This window comes from Octodon degus, unplaced genomic scaffold (genome assembly GCF_000260255.1).
Source record: "Octodon degus isolate 3935 unplaced genomic scaffold, OctDeg1.0 scaffold00144, whole genome shotgun sequence".
NCBI classification, from domain to species: Eukaryota; Metazoa; Chordata; class Mammalia; order Rodentia; family Octodontidae; genus Octodon; species Octodon degus.
This window is the reverse complement of record NW_004524720.1, coordinates 2,354,415-2,374,811: the sequence shown is the minus strand read 5'-3', so window position 1 is coordinate 2,374,811 and position 20,397 is coordinate 2,354,415. Positions and strand designations below refer to the sequence as shown.

Below are 20,397 nucleotides of genomic sequence, written 5' to 3'. Positions count from 1 at the left end.
ATATAAAAGGTATGAAAATTGGGTTTGGGACTAATTAAAACAATATAAATACAGCATTTTTGAGAAGGATATTCAAATTATATCTTGTTTTCTAACTAGAAAATAACAAATGCTATGTAATAATAAAGGGCTGGGTACTCCCCAATGAAAACATTTTTCGTTATACACTTGGCATACTCTTTTCGTGGTAAAGTCAAAATCTTGATTTCCTTTAAAGAAACTAATACAATTTCTATGGGGCTTAGTAGAATCTCATTTTGTTGAAAGTATACATTCCAGTAGTGAGTCAGCTAAGGTCTTCCACAGAGGAGTTGGAGCTAAGTAGTCCTCTCTGATCATGGAAAGCTGGCATGGGGTTGGCCTTATCCCTTTAGCAAGCTGAAAGTGGAGTTCTAGCTAGCAATTGGCAAGATCTTATTATTTGATAGTTCAGACTTTATGAACATACTCTTTTATATTTTATCCCCAAATGTGTGGCATAGAGCAAGAGCTACCTGGATGACTAATTAGCATAATGAACTCATTACTCAGAAAAGTGAATGACTCAGATTTCCCTTTATATAATCTGTCAGTTCATGTGGAAGTGGGTCTTTAAAACTGAGGACACAGCACAACGCTAAAATTAAGTCACATTTAACCTAGATTATAATTAGGTATCATAGCTAATGTTAGAGGTCGAAGGACAGGCAAACCAAAAGCAACAAATAAAAACACTGATTTTTGGATAAGGGAGAGAAAAGGGAGATCTAGGGCACAGTTTCAGGCTCTGTTTTCATGCAGAGCCATGCTTAATTTTCTTCATATCTCTTTAGTTGGCAAAGCAAGAATCAGAGAGGTGAAATGACTTAGCTCCCAAGTCATTATGTCTGGTCATGGCAGAACCAAACTGAGTTGAACTGATTCCATCTCATTCTAAAACTCATCACTTCTCTGTGTAAGGTACTGCCCAACACCACGGTGCTAGAAACTGCCTCAACCTGATCACAGCCGATCAGATCCACAGACTGGTGTAAGAAAGATGTATACCTTGTTTCGAAATTACGCTACAACTATGTTGGCTTTGTACCAGTTAAACAAAGCAGTTGACGTCTCTGAATTTATTCTTCTCACATACAATGAAAAGACTCATAAATGCTACCTTAGATCTCTTCCTACTCTAAGATAGTTTTCTAATTCTAAGAGGATTAAATTTAGAGAAAGAATTCATTTTAAAGTAGTCCTTGATGACTAAATCCCTCAATATGGGGATCTGAGACAATGCTTTCTATAAAATTACTTCTATTAAATATAAGGAAATAACTTGGAGATATGATAAATTATTGTCATTTCTACCAATGCTAGTTTTCTTAAAATATTTTACATCAGCATATTTCTCAGACACAGGTTATTCTCCATAAGTACTAAGGAGCACTATCAGGCTGCTATTCCAGTCCCTCTACCCTCTTTCCCTCTTCTAGAGATCTGTCCTTTGCAGCAAGTGATACCCTCTTGTCTTCCTGCTTTGTGTAATCCGAAGCTGAAACATGGGAAAAGAATGCCAAGACTTCAAAAAAACAAAAAAAGTCTCTCAAAAAGTTACATCATAGGGAATACAAAACAAAGATAAGTCACTTCTATTTCTTGCAAAAGAACAGAAACAATGAGTAGTTACAAAGGTTTTGTTGTTGCTGTTGTTTTTCCTGAATTTAGGACAGGTCTACAGGGTCTCACTTTGTAGATCAGACTCACAGTGATTCTGTTTTCAGCCTCCCAAGCGCTGGGATCACAGGCGTGCACCACCATGCCCAGTCTCAATGCCATCTCAGCACAACCCACATGCAGGGCCAGCAGGGCACACCAGGGATGGAACCCCAGCCTCTATGCTCTGCCTGAGCAGGCACTTTAGTCCACTATGCTATCAGGCCGGTCCTTTACAAAATGTTTTTAAAGTAGTCAAGTAAACGCATTAAATCCAAGAAGGAAGGCAAAGGACATCAAAATCACTGCCCGCAAAGGGGCCCAAGAGTTTCAGAACTCTCTGCCTACAATTTCTTTTATCAGTTTGATACCTTGCCTGATGTTATTCTAGAACTTCATGCTCTAATAGTACCCAAGTTCTATTCTGCTTCTCTCAGCAACAGATGGATGGGAACACAGCAGACAGTTAAGGTGCTGTTCAGCTTCAAGCTAACAATTCCAGCGAGAGCAAGAAAGAAAGTAGAGCCCACTTTATAGACTGCTACGGGTAGAAGGAGGCATGTGGAAGGGTGAGAATATTTGGAGGGCAGAAAGCTAAAATTGAAAGGCTATTTGAGTCTGCTAGGAACAGCATGTCATGGACTCTAGCAAGAGACCTGGAGGAGAGAAAGCGAGCATCTCCCAGTTGAGAAAGAACAAGCACTGAGCAGCTAGAGAGGCCCAGATCCCAAGTCAAGCTTGGAAGGGGGCCATGTGATGGGATGGTATCAATCCTAGGGACAAAGAGAGCACCAGGGCAGATTTCAGCAGGAACTAATACGATCAATGTAATCTATAGATAAAAGTCCCTTACTACAGTGTAGAGTCGGGTGAGGGAGAAAGCCTGACTGCTATGCCAGGGAGCCTTGGAGGATGGGGTCTAAGCCCACGCGGTGGGAATATGAGGAGATGCCAGAGGGACGAGCCACAGACACAGCCAAGGTAGCTGACACCAGTGAGGGCCTCCAGGGGGTGTCATGCGGAGGAATCTGGTGGCAGAGGAGAGAAACAGGGTTAGAGGCCACATCATCACACAGCTGCCCCTTGGCCCTGGGGGCACTTTCAGAACTCTCTGCAGAAAGCCACACCCGAGGGCACTGAAGTCTTGTATAATGGCACACAACTGCCTGGATGCTTTGCCCACCTTCTATATACCCTCAATCATCTCTATACTGCTGACAATCCTCCACACAATGCTGAGGAATAACAAGTAAGTCTGTATGTGGTGTACACAGATGCAATTTCTCTTCTTCCGAATGTTCTCAGTCTGCAGTTGGTTGACTCCCTGGATGTGGAACTTGAGGACAGGGAAGGCAGACTGCAGAGGTGGTAATAGGCAACCAGGGGTGGAGATGCACTAGGGACACAAGGAAAGAGGAAACAGCCCAGGAGGAGCCTTTAAAAACATGACAGAACAGACAGGACACAGGAATCCTTAAAGGAGAGAGAGGAGCCAGCACCAAGTAACAGAAAACTAGAAGGGGGACAGCAAGGGTACAACCTGAGAGAAATGTGGTGCTCAAAGGTTCCTGAAAGGCCAAGCAAAGCAGATCAGAAGCTTCCAGGCAGTGTCCCTGCTGTGCCACAGCGGAGCCCAAACTAAAACCCGGTAGGGTTCGGAGAGGATACCTAGTGAGCAAAAGTAACTAGTTTAAAGAAAACACTTAAGCTAACAGCAGCACCTCCACAGATAAAGGAAGGAACAATGTGGCCAAGTACAGTAGTTGTCTTTTGCAAATCCTCATCCTCCCTAGCACGAAATAAAGTATGCAGGCCCTTGACTCCAAGAAGCAGTGGTAGACATGGCCAAGGACCAGCCCACATGGCTGGTGGAGGTGCCTGGGTGGACAAGGCTCAAGCGCACCATTTTGGTTCAGGTGCCTTCCCTCCCAGCAGCAAAGAAATCCTGCGCTTGTGTCAATATTGACTGTAAGGTAATTTACACGTACCCTCCGGGGGACTCAGGGATAGGGCTTTCCTAAAGTAATACAACAGTAGCAAAAGCATGCCTCACCCTGTATGGGGAACTGTGCTGGACTCTTGTCTCCACAAAATTCTTTAGTTAAACCCTGTCAGTGCAAGAGGCTTCTCGCAAGAATTACAAAGAAAGTGTAGCACTCATGGTAAGGATATATATATATATATATATTTGCTTTATAAGCTTACTCTCTTCTAAGAAACAGTAATAACCAGCAATGCACAAAATGATACCATGAGGAATATTGAATATTAAAGTACATTACTGTCTACTGCAGCTGTTCCTTTACTTAAATCGTTTTCATTCACAGGAATCCTTATGCAGCAGTAAATGTGACACAGATATTTCAGTGGGATTCCAATTTCATGTCTTTTATGAGACAACAGAGAATAAAATCAGTGCTTTCATCAGAACACGTCAGGAGGCTGCAGGTTGGCCTTGCTGCTGTGTGGGGGGAGGTAAGGAATAATCTGGTGCAGGGATGAAAACACCCGTCTCCAGCTTCTGACGTGAGATCGCCCTGTGACAGCCAAGGCTTTCTGTGCAGGCAAACATGGAAAAGGTGTCACCAGATTTACTTTTTTTTTAAAGAAACTGAGGAGATAAACTGTGGCCCCACAGGATATAAAATATAAGTCCAGGACAGGAAGGTGCCGCATCTGCTTTCTCCCACGCCACACTTCCTGGATGGAATACGTGTTGTGATGTAGCGTAGATGCTCAGCAAACATCTGTCGGGTGGATAATGCCTCTGAAATAGGGAGGTATTCAGTGCTCCATAGAAAAACCAATACAGAAAAGTGCATCTTGGAAACTTACTGCTAAGAAATTTGCATCTAGCACTTTAAAGGTCTTATGTTAGAACATTAGTTAATGATGTCGCAACCACAAACAACGGCTACGCAAGGGTATCAGGTAAGGGCTGGGGACATAGCTCAGTGAAAAAGCACTTGCCTAGAATGTGTGGGCAGAATGGCTAGCACCACCACATCCATGCACACACACACGCATGTGCATGAGCACACACTAAAGCAAGAATGAGTAACTTCTCAGTTCAACAGCCTACTCCAGCTAGCTTCTATATTAAGCTTGTATGACTGGAGTTCTGTCCTGTACTTGCCCTTTCTGAAGTTTTTTGTTCAGCTTACATTGCTCTCTAGTGGGTTATGCCAGCACACACCTGGCATGCACCATTCTAGGAGGATGAGGCAGGAGGGTTGCCAAGCTCAAGCTCAGCCTGGGTGCTGCAACAAAGTAGCAAGACCTTGGCTCAAAATAAAAATAAAAGACTAGGGATGTAGCCCAAGTCACAGGACGGAGGATGAGGGGAGCATACATTGTTCTCTCCTTGTAGCAATTAGCTTGTCATCTCATTCTATCTTTGGCAAGTAAAACAAACATAAATCAATGGTTCTTTCAAAATTGGTCCCCTCTAACAGACCACCCACTGAGTTTAAGGGTACATTTCCTTTGCACAATATGAGGTGTTACAGGCTCAGATGCAAGGTCATCACACAACTTTATAAATTAAACGAGACTTAAAATTAAGAACACAAGGGGCTGGAGAGGTAGCTCAGTAGAATAAGTGCCCACCTGGCAAGTGCAAGGTCCTGAGTTCAATCTCTGGTACAATAAATAAATAAATATAAATTAAGAATACAAACTACGTATAATCTTCTAATTTTTTTGATTTTAAAGTGTGGGTGGTCTGAGCATTAACAGAAACTGCAAAACTGAATTATTTAGCAAGCTCTTCTCCGTAGCTTGACTTAATTTTATAGATCATGCACCATTTATAAGAAATCCTCAGAATGTAGGTTTTCCAGGACTTCAATATTTATTAGCAAATGTATGTGTCACTTACTTTTTATTTTCAAATGTTTTATGTTTTCACCTACTTGGAAAAACTAATGATGGCACCTTTCCAGAGGGGGGTGCCAGGGTCTTCCACTGACTCCTAATCCCACAGACTTTTCCTCAATGTTAGGGATCAAACCCAAGGCCCACACATATGAGTCCAGCACCCCACCAGGCAGAGCATCCATTTAAAGCCAGGCATGGTCACCCATAGCACAGAGCCCTGCAAAAGCAGTCACTAGGGAAGAGAGGACCCCTGGGAGGAGAAAGGGGAGGCGAGAAGGATGGGGTTTCAGCAGTGACAGGAGAGCCGCACAGAAGAGGCCAGACTGCTCCCACTTGGCATAAACAGGTGCGTTAGCAGCTCTTCCTCCTAGCAGGTAGCATTGAGGTCTAGTCTGATAAGAATCAGACAGCTGAGGAGGAAGGAAAGCCTGGGTTCTAGAAGGGAATCAGCTGAGACCCCATGCTACCTGCTCAGTTGGCAGCAGGAATGGTAGCACAGACTTAGATGTGCCCCGATCACACCAAGAAAACAAATCACAATCCACTGACAAACAGCGGTCCCACAGGAAGCCAGGTGTTTGGCAGTGATGTCCCAGAACTGGCCTTTGCGTCCAAGGTTACAGCAGAAATAAGACTCACTGCAATTTCAGGCGCAGAGCCTCTGGGCTTCTGTAACTTACCTCATGGCACTTGCTTATTCTCCTCGCCACAATCAGCTGGATCATTCCTCGTTTATTTCCTTCAGTGGACATAGATCTTCTCAGGGTTTCCATGGCATCTTGGTTTGTCTTGCCCAACAGGGATTCTCCATTTACTGCTATCAGTTGATCGTTCACCCGCAGCCTCCCATCCTGGGAAGAAATCAGGTAAAATAAGTGCTACTAAATAGCCTTCCATGAAAGAAAACCCTTTCCTTTTAGTTAAAAAAAAGTAAAACAAAGCCCAAAAAAAGAGGGGATTGGGGAACTGTAATGCAAACGGATTATGCCCAATTGAACACTAACAGAATAAAACCTAAGCACTACTGTTGCTTAAGCCTATTGCAATCATTTATACATTTGTAAATCAGTCATTATCATAATCTGTTTACCAAATAGCATACTAATTTAAAGAACACAAAGTGATTACTTTCTTGCTTCCAGAAAAACCCACAGAGGTTATTTACAACCCAAGACCTGCAGAAGCTCAAGGCGATCAGACAACAACAGTGAAGTGTCCCCTTAATAACAGACAGCCAGGAAACTTGTCCAGCCTGAGAAACAGAACAAGTGGCCCACAAGCAAGGGAGGGAGGGGAAAAGAATGACCTTTACTAGACACTAGGACCTGTGCTAAGGCTCTGCATAGATTATCTTCCTGTAACTAGCATGACTATGGGCTACCAGACCTGTGAGGTGAAGTTATGGACCTACGCCCCAAGGACACAGCCCTGAGATTGCTCCTAGCAGTTTGATCAGGGATGGGGCATTGCAAAAAAGCCAGAAAACATCTGCTAACTGAGTATGCGCTAAAAACTGGAATAGGATGAGAATTACACATTTTTGTTAGCGGGCATATACTCAATAAAGTGGACATGTGCTTACTTTAGAAGCTGCTCCTCCATTAATAATGGATTTGACGAAGATTCCCAAATCTGCGTGGTTCTCTTTCGACCGGTTACCTTTGACACTGACCCCAAGACCAGCAGACCCTGAGTCATTAAGCGGAACTTCAAATGTCAGAAACTCCCTGGTACCATCGGGGGTGAGAACGATATCCTCCTCTTCGGCTTTCTAATAGGGAACAAAATTGCACAGCACATTTTATTCCACTATCTCGTTCTCACAGCTAGCTGCTTTAGAGACTGCTAATGAGCTCTTCAATCCTACAGGCAGGATCTCCACCACAGCCCACGAAGAGACCCAAACTAGCAGCGCGTCGGAACTCCACAGGATTCCCAGAGCCAGCTGCTAATATTTTCACGAGATGCTTATTTCAATCACGAAACAAACCTAAACCAGATTCTGAGGAACAGAGGGGGACAAGCAGGAGGACTCAGGACACAGAGATTTCCTAGAGGTTGTGATCATGTTTTTTGGTCTGTTTATATATTCTAGACCACAAAAGAAACCCAGTAATAAAAATATAAATACATAAGTGTAACTTGTTTTCCCCTTCTTTATCATTAAAAATCTCAATGGTATTAATGGTTTAAAGTTCCCAAATATATATTTCTAAGACTCAGTAACAAATCCTGAAGGCAGGAAGTCAACAGCAAAAGCAATTCAGGTTTGGAGTTTCAAAGAGTTTTAACCATCAATACCTGTGAGACAAAGTACAGTGAAACTACATCCAGGAAACATTTTCTAGACTACCCTGTCACACAGAATACAGCTGGTGAATACTATTCAAGTACTGTGGTTGAATTAGTTAGTTACATATCAAAATTTAACTTCATACTTTCAGTTACCAAGTACAAAGGAAGCCTGCTTCAGAATACAACATATCTGGAATATTCCAATTCCTGTTTGCACCTCATGAATAAGGAGAGGAAGAAATTAAAGTGTAAAGTATCCCCCATTAAATACAGTGAGGTGACACTTTCTGTCACTAAGTGATGTCCCACTCAGGAAGAGAAAGCAGCCTCCCTCTGTAGCCACCCCACCTCGTCCAGCGTGAGACCAGCCCTCTTCCCAATTCTGCGTTTCCAACTGCATAAAGGATATGAGACCCATCAGAACTAGATGCCTCACCCAGTCCTGTGACCTACTCTGCTCTTTCCACAATTCTGAAACACTTCTCTAGCTGGATCACTCTGTCACTCAAGAAGAAATTATCTAATTATAATGGAAGAATGGTAAAGACAGGCAGGAAGGAGAGGACACAGTTACCCAAGGTTACCCACTCAGCATCTGCACAGTTTCTCTTTACTCCTCATGCCTGCTCTTGGGATTTTTCTTCCAGGCGATCATACCCAAATCTCTTAAAGAAGGTTGATAAGATAAAGGGGAGCAGCCTTCACCCAGTTAAGATGAGGTAATAGATTTGAAGGGATCAAAAGATTAAACAAAATGTTTTGGATTACCCAACTTAAAGAATGTTTCTACGATCATCGCTAATCACAGGCCACAGCACTTCTCTGTCTTGAGTGCCTGAACTCTACCTCCAGGGTGTATTTCTTTCTTTGCAGAATAAAATCTGTCTAGGCCTCTCATTGATAAGCCCTGAAATTCCTTTGTGTGGTTAACAGTCAACACCCTACTTGGCAAATTGAGTTCAAGTCCCTGTCTCTCCTTTAGGGGACTGCTTGTTAACCTTTTCCAAGTACCTTTTGAGGGGAGGGGTTGGGGCTGGGGATCAAACCAAAGGACTCATGAACACCACACAAGGGTCCCAGCCCAGCCCAGAGTGGGTAGAACATTCTTTGTGCCTTCTCGAAAGATGGCCCGACAATTATTGAGGATGAGGATGATTTTAACAAAATAAAACTGTTCCTGCTTTGTAAACATGCAAAGTGTGTCACTAAAGAATACAAAATAGAAACAAGTTGGGAAGCTCTAGGGCAACAGCTAGATTTAACAAAAGTTTAACATATTTTAACATTAAAGTCCAAAAAATGCCTAAAGTTGCACATTACAAATACTTTACTGAACGTAAGATATTCTCAGAGAACAATGATACCTCCAACAGAACCAATACACTGGAGAGAAATAAAGACCAAATACTCATTCCACCATCGCACAGAAGTAACTCTCTGGCATGGTGCATTCCCTCACCGCCAGTGTTACCAATACCTTTAATTTTGATGCATATGGTGCAAAACAATTCAAGAATACAGAATCGTGACTGTGTGTGAACAAACAGCATTGCCTCCATGCAAAATCTGGTATATACTCTATTGGGGCTAGAGATGTAGCTCAGTAGTAGAGCGCTCGGCTAGCATGAGTGAGGCCAGAGTTTATTTTAGTTCAGCACCACAAAAAAGAAATCCATCAACAAATAAAACTTACAAATTTTGGCATTTGGAATACAAAATAGTATCAACATAACTGAGAAAAACTACTGTCCTCAAAAATCAACTGAAAAATAACTTCATCTTGCTCATCAGTATTTTTATACTGGAAAAGCTCAATTGACGGCTCCACCTCCTGAGCAGAACATGGTCAGGGTGCTCAGTGTCTCTCTTCAAGCTCAGGAGGTTCATAACTGTCACTCACTGATTTGCTTCTGCAGTTGGCTTTTTCATGTTCAGTGATTTTGACATTTCCGTAACATTTTAGGAAGCCTTAAAATTCTTATTTTTTTCTACTTGAAAAATGGAGACCAAGAGCTGACCAAATACATGAAGGAAGCTTCTAATCCCGTTGGGCTCACTGCCTGGCTGCTGCCCTCTGAACCTATTTTAAAGATGACCCACTCTGCGTGGGGTTCCGCATCTGTCCTGGAAACTGAGAGGCAGGCACGATCCTGCACAGCAAGGCACACACCATTGTGAGCAGTAACACCACTGAAGCAGGACAGCAGACGTTCTACTTGCTACTTGCTACTGCACTCATTTGGCTCCTGACTTATGACTAAAATTTACACCAGCTCTTAGAAATTCTCTACAAACCATTGGAAGTTTGGTCTTCAAAAACCATTTCAAATGCTGTATTAATCTGAGAACTTCCATGTCATCCTAGTAGGGCAATCGCCACATTCTGCCATAAAGTGGAGGCTCCCTTTCTACCACCGCACTACTCTACCCAGATTCTGTACCTTATCAGCTGTTTCTGATATTCTTTCTGCAGCAACCCATGAATGTGCTACCCTCAACTTGCTCAAGTCACGTGTGGTCCTGTCACTTAAGCACATGTGTCACATTACATGTATGTACAGCATGAGTGTTTTTCCCACTAATGCTCCCCTGTCTTTTTTTTTTTTTTTAAAAAACCCAGTTCTCTACTCACATTTTGCCTTTTACATCCAGAAAACAAAAGGCATCTTGCTAGCTGTTCGGGAAATCGGGAGTAGGTATTATAAAAGCTATTTTACTTTCCCACATCCTCCAAAAGCAGAAAGATGCACATGGGTATTTGCAGTGGACAGAAGAAGTCACCATGGGCTTCCCGATGGCCCAGCTATGGTGCCAATAGCTACAAGGCGCAGCTGCCCACAAGTGGCTCTGAATCTACAGTCACCCTGCAGCCCAGAAAGGGAAATGATAGCTGATCAAGTGGAAGAGCAGAGAAGCAAGCACAGGAAAAGGAGCCTGAGCCTCAGTATGTAAAGGTGTTGATAAGAATGCATCAAATAACGCCAACAGAAACATGGCCTGCACAGGCAAGACCACAAAGTGATAAAAGTGAAAGCAGCATCTGATTTACAAGCAACTCGGTAAATATCATCCCATTTATAATTCACCTATTTCTATTTTAACATCTACATTACTCCACTGAATTAATATTGAAAGGACAAACATTCCCCACACTAAATGGAAAAGGAACGTGATCAAGCCACTTGTTAAAGATGGGTAACCTGGTGAATAAGTCTGAGTGCAAGGCTCACATCTTACTTGCATTGAAAGACATCAAATCAATCTACCAACAAAAATTAACAAAGTTTCAAAGTTTTCCTTTAATGACACATGGCATGGCATTGTCAGTCTGGAGAAAGAAGCACGTTCCTGCGCTGTGGGCTCACATACGGAGCACAGTTTCTCCTCCAGGTTTTGCTGGGTTGCACTGGCGGGCACTAATTGGCAATCCTAAAGCCTGCGAACGCTTTAAGCACAGAGTGTTGGAATCACAGACACGTGCCACCAGGATGGTTCCTGCAGTGTGCGTATCACCTAACCTAACAATATTACTGTTGGCAATAGTACTGCCTAAATAACTGATCATGATCATGTACCAAGATTTATCTGTGAGGATGCTGGTTTAATTAAATAGATAAGAAATTTAAATAACCCATACATGACACTAAGTAAATTAAGAAACAACTATACAGTGGAATACCACGCAGCTAATGAAAAATATTTACTGAGCATAGAAAAAAACTTACAACTATGAAATTGGGTTTTACCCTGTGGATTTTCATAATTTCTGTATGTCACACATAATAAGCCTAAGCAGTCTATTTTTTATAAATTATTTAACGTCTGTCTTTCTGTGTCAGTAGAAGTTTCACACAGGAAAGATTTATGTCACTCATTAGTTGTGTCTGGGACATTATTAGCGGCAGGATGAGCATCTGAGGCATTATATACAGTACCTATATAGGTAAAAGAGAAAATTATGAAAAAAAATACACAAAAATGAAGACTCAAAAGTCACAGAACTGTGGGTCATTTTAATTTTCTTCTGGGTTTGATTGCATTTTCTACAGCTGATGTGCTTTCTTTTTGCAACACAAAAACCCCACAGCGCACCAGGACTTTGATGAGCATGGTGAGACGTGCGCATGCGCACAAAACACCGGCGTGGTGGGGGGAAGGGCCGAGCAGGCGCACAGCCATAGCAGAGCGGCCGCAGGAGGATGGCGGCTCGAGGCTGGGGAGAAGCGCGCAGCGCACGGGCATGACGGTTGATGGGAATTTTATACATGTTGAAAAGAGAATACATTTATTGAACACTGAGGGATTAAACAATATGCAGGTGTGCAACCAAAAACTATTTTTTGTAGTTTGAGAGGAGGTCTGTTTTCGGTTTATGTATTTAGTACAGGGTTTACAGGGTCTTGCTACACAGATTGGACTCAGTGATTCTCCTGTTTTCAGCCTCCCAAGCACTGGGATTGCAGGCAAGCGTCACCACGCCCAGTCTTGAGGAAGATTTTTAAAACTAAAAGTAGCTCTCTGATCATCCTTCATGTGTCCCTCACTTCTACCCTTCGATCCATTGCCCAGGACAGGTGGATGTTCACACGTGCTCCTCGCGCTGCCCTTTTAAGATGAACTACTCTTAACTAAGTGAAAATGTCACATCTAGCTTTATTGTGTTTTTTCCTAATTTAAATAGTACATACCAAATATTTTTTAAAGAATTTTAATTTTTACTTGATAATATAGATGAAAAAATAATTTACAGCTATTAATTTTACTACTAAAAATATTTATCCAATCAAAGAAACATCACACAAATCCAAATGGAGTGACACTCTCAACATAATTCACTATTTAAAAATTAAAAATTTCCTCCAAGTAATTTGTTCTTAAAAATGAAAAGTAAAATAAATGTTACAAAAACAGACATTGCAGATTAAAGAATACAAGAGACACAGGAACTAAATAGTACTGATGATCCTGAGTTGGAAACTAGACCTGACTTCTACTCTTATATTTTATTTATTTATTAGTCCTTATAATTTTTGTACTAGAAGTGACATTAATTTGTATAACTAATAGCTGCTATACAGTTAAACAATTATTAATTCATTGAGTTTGATAACTATAATTCAGTTACACAAGAAACTCTTTTTGTACTCAAACTATACTCACTAAAGCATTTAGGGATGATAGAAATAATTTATTCGCAATTCAAAAAAATATATACTGGAAAAAGAAGGGAAGGAGAAGTGACAGAGAAGGAAGGAAATGATCTAACAAATGTAAAATGTGAGCCATGGGGCACATGGATGAAGAGTCCACTAAAGCTCTGACTTTCCAAGAAAAAACAAATTAACTTGCTAATTAACCCAGAATGGCTTTGGATATCTAAAACAGTCTAACTTACAATAGCAAAGTAAGATATCGGCTTTCTTACTATGTTGTAGAAGTATGACAATAAAAAATAATTCCTAAGTGAAAACAAATATTTCCTAAGTGAAAACACCTTAAACATTAAAAGCATTATCTTTGCTAGAGTAGTAGTAAGCAATTTCAAATCCTTAAAAACCAGTACGAAGATTCACTACGCACATTGCTATTTCCCGAAAATTATGGGAAGGCCCTTCCACCTTAATTTTGTAGTGAGATTGTTTTAAATTCACTGTGTGGTTTAGAGTACACACTGAGTTCATTCTTATCGGGCTGAAGTGTCTGCTCATGAGAACATCACACAACCTCGTCCATTTGGGGGATGAAGAGGGAACAGCTCTCGAATCTGTTCCTCCCTACAATCCTACCTGCTCTGGCTCAGCTGTTAACTTCACAGCAGGGTTGAAGTGATGACCACACTTGGTCTACTAGAACCCTCAGTTGAGGGGGACCACTAATGCTCACGTACACTGTGTGAGTGCATTGCATTTCTAAGTAGAAGTCAACCTTTCTGAAATCAGCCCATCAAGAGTATGCCTATAGTTTCAGTAGGAAAAGACTGAGAAGCCTCTTTAAGAAAACATTTTAAATTGTTTTGATTTTGAGACAACGTCTCTCTATGCAGCGCAGGTTGGCCTTGAACTGGCAGTCATCCTCCTGCCTCAGTGGCCCCAGTGCTGGGGTTGAAGGCACGTACCATCATGCCCAGCACATTTGGAATTCTTGAAATTTAAGCTCATGTTGCACCTTTCCCCTATAATCTGCTATTATCTGTTTTAGTTTTTGCAGCACTGGGGACTGAACCCATGGGCATTCCCACAAAGTGTATCTCCAGACTTTTATTTATTTATTGGTTGGTTGGTTAATTTTTGGTATTTTAGGCTAGAGTCCTGGTAAGTCACTGAGTTGTACAGGTTTGATTCGAACTTGCCAGCCCCCTACCCTGCCTGCCTCTCAGAGCACTGGTGTTACAGACATGGGTCACCACACCTGCCTCATCATTGTTCCAAAGCTCTACTTCTATCCAACAACTCTGAATCTATTCTGCATGCAGCTGTCATTCATGTGGCCCTAGGAATTTATAGGTATGTTGTGGGTGGAGGGGACCATATGCAGTGTGGGTTGCCAGTCTCCATAATGCCGCAGTCTGTCCCTTATGGTAACTGCACAACACACTCTATCGATTTTCCTTCCCAGGGAATCCTAACATATTCAAGTCTTATCAGGCCCTACCTCAACAATGACACATCCCCAACCAAGTGATTACAAGGGCAAAAAGTTTGTCCAAGACACACCAAGTGCATGTAGCCTTTGCTAAAGAATTCAGCATATTAAAAGTTGGGCATAGGGGCTGGAGAGATGGCTCAGTGATCTAAAGCACCTACTTAGAACAAGCTTAGCAAAGCATCAGGGACCGCGGTTCAATCCCCCAGCACTACATGCCAGCCAGCCCCGCCCCCTGGTGGGCTGAGCTGGCCACACACCTCTCTCTCTCTCTCTCTCTCTCTCTCTCTCTCTCTCTCTCTCAAATAAATAAAAATTAAAAAAAATATTTAAAAAAAAGTTGGGCATAGTGGCACACATCTGTAATCCCAGCACTTGGGAAGCTGAAGCAGGAGGATCACCACAGGTTGGAGGCCAGCCTGGGCTACAAAGTGAGTTCAAGGACAGTCTTATATAGCAAGACCTGTTGCAAAAGGACAGGAGAAAAGACAGTAAAGAATTCAGCATATTGTGCAATTTTTAATGGACAATTCAGAGATTTTGAAGTTTTACTTTCATTAACACAAACAACACATATTTGGAATATGTACAGTGGACTTCTATCCTGGAAATTTTAAAAGACCCCCTAACCATTGACCCCATTTGTCCAATCTTAATAATTTTAGTTCTCTAAATCAGCTCTAATTATCATAAGCAGCCAATCAATTAACTTATTCTTGGTTAGCCCAGGAGCTAAGTGACTTAGGACATATCTGTTCTCATGGTGCTTACAACTGCTCAAAAATTTAAACACTACTGGAGAATGTGTATGACAAAATGAGACAAATCAATTTTGCAAATATAAATACAAACAGAAAAATATGATGAAGAATCAGAGAGGAAGAATTTCATCGCCAGCATATGAAAGTCTTCTGAAATAGGACTTCAAAGTTGATTTTCCATGTGGATGAGCAAAGCCACTCACTGCCCCAGGCAGAGACAGAGAGGACCCAGTGGCAGTGAACAAACCTGCTGGTACAGAGCAGGGATTCCCACAGAGGCTATGTACCTTCTGTTACTGATGCGAAAAATAAAAGGGACCTCATCTCACCACAGTGACTAAAAAGATGCCGCAAGACCATGGGATTATTTTTCATTTATTTCTAGTAAAATTCAATCACAATCTGTCAACAACCAATGTGGAAATCATACAGCAGAAGATGTATTTCTTTTTTCAACTTTCTTAAACTCCACATATCAAACTGTTCCACAAAAACCCAAAAGCCAACACTGAGAAGAAGCAAATTCTAGAGTGAGACAACCTGAGTTCATTCCTGGTGCCAAGATTTGGGGCCCACCAAGATTAATTCTTTTTGTTAAGAGTTAAACAGGAAAGTATTACCAATAAAAGCATGAGTATTGCAAAGATTAACTAATGCCTTAAAGAGCTTAGCACAATAACAGATGAATACATGTCAGCCACTAAGAGAACTACAATTTTACAAGCAATGTTAGCTAAGAAAAGCCTTAGGGTAGCACATGACTGAAAGGAAAAGAGCAAGCAACAGGACACCCCTCCCAGGGGCCTGTCCCTGTGGGTCACAGTGGGTATCTCCCTCCCATTCTAGGGTTCAACAAAAAGGATAATCTGGAACTGCCCAGATCTAGAACCTAAATCAAAGGAAATCACTATGAAACCCTAATTAGAACAGAAAAAGCCTGTTATGGAGATTTTTTATGAGTCCCACTGTGTACTCGAAATTGGTAGAAAGAAGCTGGAAGTGGTGGAACATACCTGCAAACTCCACACTCCAGGAGGCTGAGAGAGGAGGATGCCATCTTCAAGCCTAGCCTAGGAAATTTACTAAGATCTAGTCTCAAAAGAAATACTAAAAAGGGGCCGGGGAGATGGCTCAGTGGAATAAGCGCTTCCCTGGCAAGCGCAAGGGCCTGAGTTCAATCCCCAGTTCCTCAAAAAAAAAAAAAGAAAGAAAAAAGAAAAACTAAAAAGGGCCAGGGATGTTGCTCCAGGTAAAGGCCCTGGGTTTAAGTCCCAGTCTCTCCAAACAAACAAACAAACCAAGAGGCAGTTAGGGAAATGTCATGCACAATCAGACCAAAGGCCCACTTCCCTCTTTGGCACAGCACTGCAGAGTGCAACCGCTCTTGTATCTCTAATGAGATACTGTATATAAAGCTGCTAAAAACGTCATGGCAAATCATCAGTTTCCTCAACAGGCTTGACTACAGCTTCAGAAAGAATATTTCAATCTTTACTCTTCTTAATTATCATTTCCTAACTCAGACAGCTTGAGATTTTAAGATGTAACTGATACATGAAGCTCTACACTACCAAGATTCTAAACCACAAAGAAATTGTTTTTCCTCCATGAATCTATGTGAAAATCCCTCAGTACTTACTTCACCCCTTAGTATGTATCTTGCAATTATTTCAGGGTATAGTTTCTGATACATATTTTAGAATCATGGGAAGAATTTTGAAGTTCATGAATCAAGGTACCACTGTATAGTGAGAAAAAGAAATCTTTCACAAGTGAATGGTAAGTGGCATGGTATAGCTGAGTGGTAGATTGTAGCCTTACTATTCTTACCACATCCTAGTCAAGCTAATAAACACATGAATAAATAAATTTTAAAAGAAAATGATGAACTGTGCTAAATACCAAGTAAACCATATTATACCACTAATTTAAAACACCATCTACAAAATGCCTATACATACCATGTCCTTTTGTCATGTTTTAAATGACCTACCTGTCTATTCCTACAGCAATATGATCCCAGTTTAAGTACTGTAGCTTTGCACTATACTTTGCTACAATTGCCTTTAAAAAAACAAATTGCTCTTGTACTACATTTGCTTTACAATCTCTCCCATGTCTCTTCACCATCTAGCCTGCAGGCTCCCAACACACGAATGCCAGTGTTATCTGGTTAGATATTTCTGACCTATTTCTTTTACAAATAAAACTTCCAAGCTATGATGCTGCCTCACTTGTAGTTGTGAGTGTGTGATGTTCTTAGGGGAGGTGGGGGGTCGCTGAGGTTCCAATGAGGTGTGACATGACAGTACCAAAGTGACGGCATATTTGAAAATAACATTTTGTTTAATAGTTCATGAATTTATACAAAAGTGAAACCTGCTATTTAGGTGACAGAAATGCCTTTTATTTTCACTTTTTTTTTTTGGGGGGGGGGCTTACTTGACAATGTGTACTAATGCTACTGTGGATGTGGCTTTGTCAAATTTTCTATTTGGAACTGATGCACAAAAGAACTTCAGTACTAGAATCTCTAGCATATGACCTTAATGTCCATATAAGATGCCTTCATTTGCTCCCGAAGGGACCTTCCCAGAGGCTCACAGTCACTCAGCCCTGCCTTCCTACCCACACGTACAGTTCTCCTGTCACAGCTCAACTCCTTCTACTTCTGATCCGAATTGGGACTCATCTTCTGGACAGAACCAACTACGTTTGCAATGTAATTTGAGCTGAGGGTGCTTAACTTTTATGAAAGGAAACTATCTCTTTTATGGGCATTATGACCACTGTGTCTAGCCTAGTTACTGACATGGCATTTTAAGTTTCCGGCTTATAATATTGTACTCACTTTGCCCCTGTTTTTTTCTGTGCCTGACTCAAAGGTTGTTTTGCAGCCAGGTTTTCCCATTTTACAGCAACATATGGCATTTCACAACTCATGAAACATGTTGCATATGTGTCAAAATACTAACCTTACCGAGCTTTGATTCCTTACACAATTTAATAGCGAATTATTCTAATGTGTCTTGCTTTGTTACAAATGTCTGACCAAAAATAATAACAAAATATACTCCATTCAGGGTAGTAATAATAAGTATTTTAAAAATATGATCACTCTGGGAAAAAGGCAGGACATGTTAACTTCATATTTAGTTAGTAAGAAGTTAGTTTCATTGATCTTTGCAGCAACTCTACATCCTGCAAAAGACAAAGCTCTTACCGTTTCTTTTGGAATCTGCATCTGGCTTGGCTCTGCATTCTAGAAGAATTGAAGAAAAGTATAAATACAGACTGACCAAAGCCATCTACAACACACAGGGACACAACGTTTTGTTTTAAAGGGAATGTTGCTGGTTCTTAAAAGCCACAAAGCAGATGAGGCGGGATCTATGAGAACAGACGTACAACTGTCTCGCAGACGTCACTAATGAGTGGGTAACAGCTCCCTGACATTTTTCAAGATATCAGTTAGTATCCGCTCATTCACAATACAGCGTGAACTTACTTAGAGGAGAGCAAATCTCACCCAACTGCTTTCCTAATCATGGCACTGTTTCTGATTTTGTTTTCACTTTCCCCAGCCAAATCTGTTTTCATGGATACAGTCATTTGATAGCTCGACAGATAATAACCAGTCTGAGCCACAGTCTGACCACAGGTTTTAGATTTTAAAATATTACATAGGGAGTAAATGTGGTATGTTGCCCACACTATATGAGTACTTTACAAGGTTGGTATATAAGTTGATTTCTTTCAAAAAGACACAGATTAATAAAAAGTATCTAGATTAAGACCCAAGGACTGAAACACCAACACCCCCAACAGAGAAAGAGTTCTAATTGGATTTGAAGACCATTTCTGAATGCCCCCTTTAACTTAAGTTTTTGGAATTTTGCTTTTAAATCTTGAAAAGCAGCTGCATCCCGTAAAGCACACTGATGGCCCACTGGCTCACTCCTTAATGAGAAGCTCATGAGCAATAAATTAAATAATCAAGAAAAAGAGAAGAAAAAAATGAAAGGAGGCAGCAGACGGGAAAACAGAAGCCAGGAAGATCAAAACTGGAGCAGAAGAACCTGAGTAACCTTGGGCTTGCTCCGCACTGGCAGCGGCTGGGGACGGCTGCCTGAGAGCGGAGAGCGAGCCTGCTGGCAGCCCAACCCCAACCATCGCGCCCAGCGCCCAGGGAGAATTAGAGCCTCATCAAATCACAGGGAAAGCTGAGCTGTTATTTGGGTAAGTGCTCATTTACAATTTAATAGAGACATCTCCAGATTTAGGATCAGGTGGCATTTTAAGCACAAAATTGGATGGCAGTGGGGGGAAATGGAAAACTGAATCTAAATTGAGAAATAATGCATTAAACATTTTTTAAATATAAAGAAGTTTCATAATGTATTCGAAATCAAACCTAAAACACAAGTGTTCACTTTTCAACCCTATCACAGTCTGAAATTTTCACAAAATGACATAGTTTTAGATTTGTGTGTTACTAAAGGATGACGTGCTTGTGACTAGTTTATTTTTAGTTTAAAATGAGCATTTACATAAATATATCTAACTTGTGTAAATATTTTATTTGACACGAAAGAAAAATTTTGCCCACATGACCCATCAATAATTGAGGACACCACCCAGGAGAATCAGGTTTAGAGGACTCACTTGGGGACTGCACCCCGAAGGCCTTCCCACTCTAGTTGGTACCAGTTAATTGTTGTCTAGATAAAGCTGGCCGAAAGAGAGGTCAAGTATTCTAACATGACTCAAGTAGAATCTCCTTGGAAATATTTAAAGAATCACTTTTATTTTAAGCAACTCTAGTTTTTAACCTCATCAAAAGATGAAGGTGATTCCAATTTTATCATTTTTATAAATAAATGGGACTCACCACTTATTGCAGAAAAACACTCAGAACGACATAAACTTAATATACACGCTTCCTTCACACTGATGTCACACAAATACTCCTAACAGACTTACTAATGCAAGCACGGGAAGTAAAGTAGGTACACTGCAAAGAAATGATCTCTCATTTTGTTTACATCATTCCAAACAACGCTGCCTAGCCTGGTGCTGAAGGCCAGGGGCTTCTTGCCACCTAGGCCTCTCTGTGTTCAACAGTAAGGACTTTTGAAATGGA

At 41.2% G+C, this 20,397-nt stretch overlaps 1 protein-coding gene across 15 annotated transcripts in view; it reads right to left on the bottom strand.

Annotated features, from left to right (window-relative positions):
* Pard3 (par-3 family cell polarity regulator) overlaps nt 1–20,397 on the bottom strand; it is a 543,836-nt gene that overhangs the window by 242,810 nt on the left and 280,629 nt on the right. For 9 of the 15 annotated variants that reach the window (XM_023701951.1, XM_023701947.1, XM_004641833.2 and 6 more), the window contains 3 exons: nt 18,478–18,516; nt 7,139–7,327; nt 6,237–6,407 (listed from right to left, as the gene is read on the bottom strand). In XM_023701951.1, the coding sequence (XP_023557719.1) occupies nt 6,237–6,407; nt 7,139–7,327; nt 18,478–18,516 (399 nt within the window). The remainder of the gene's footprint in view (nt 1–6,236; nt 6,408–7,138; nt 7,328–18,477; nt 18,517–20,397) is intronic. The other 6 variants (XM_023701952.1, XM_004641840.2, XM_004641834.2 and 3 more) reach the window with 1 other exon arrangement.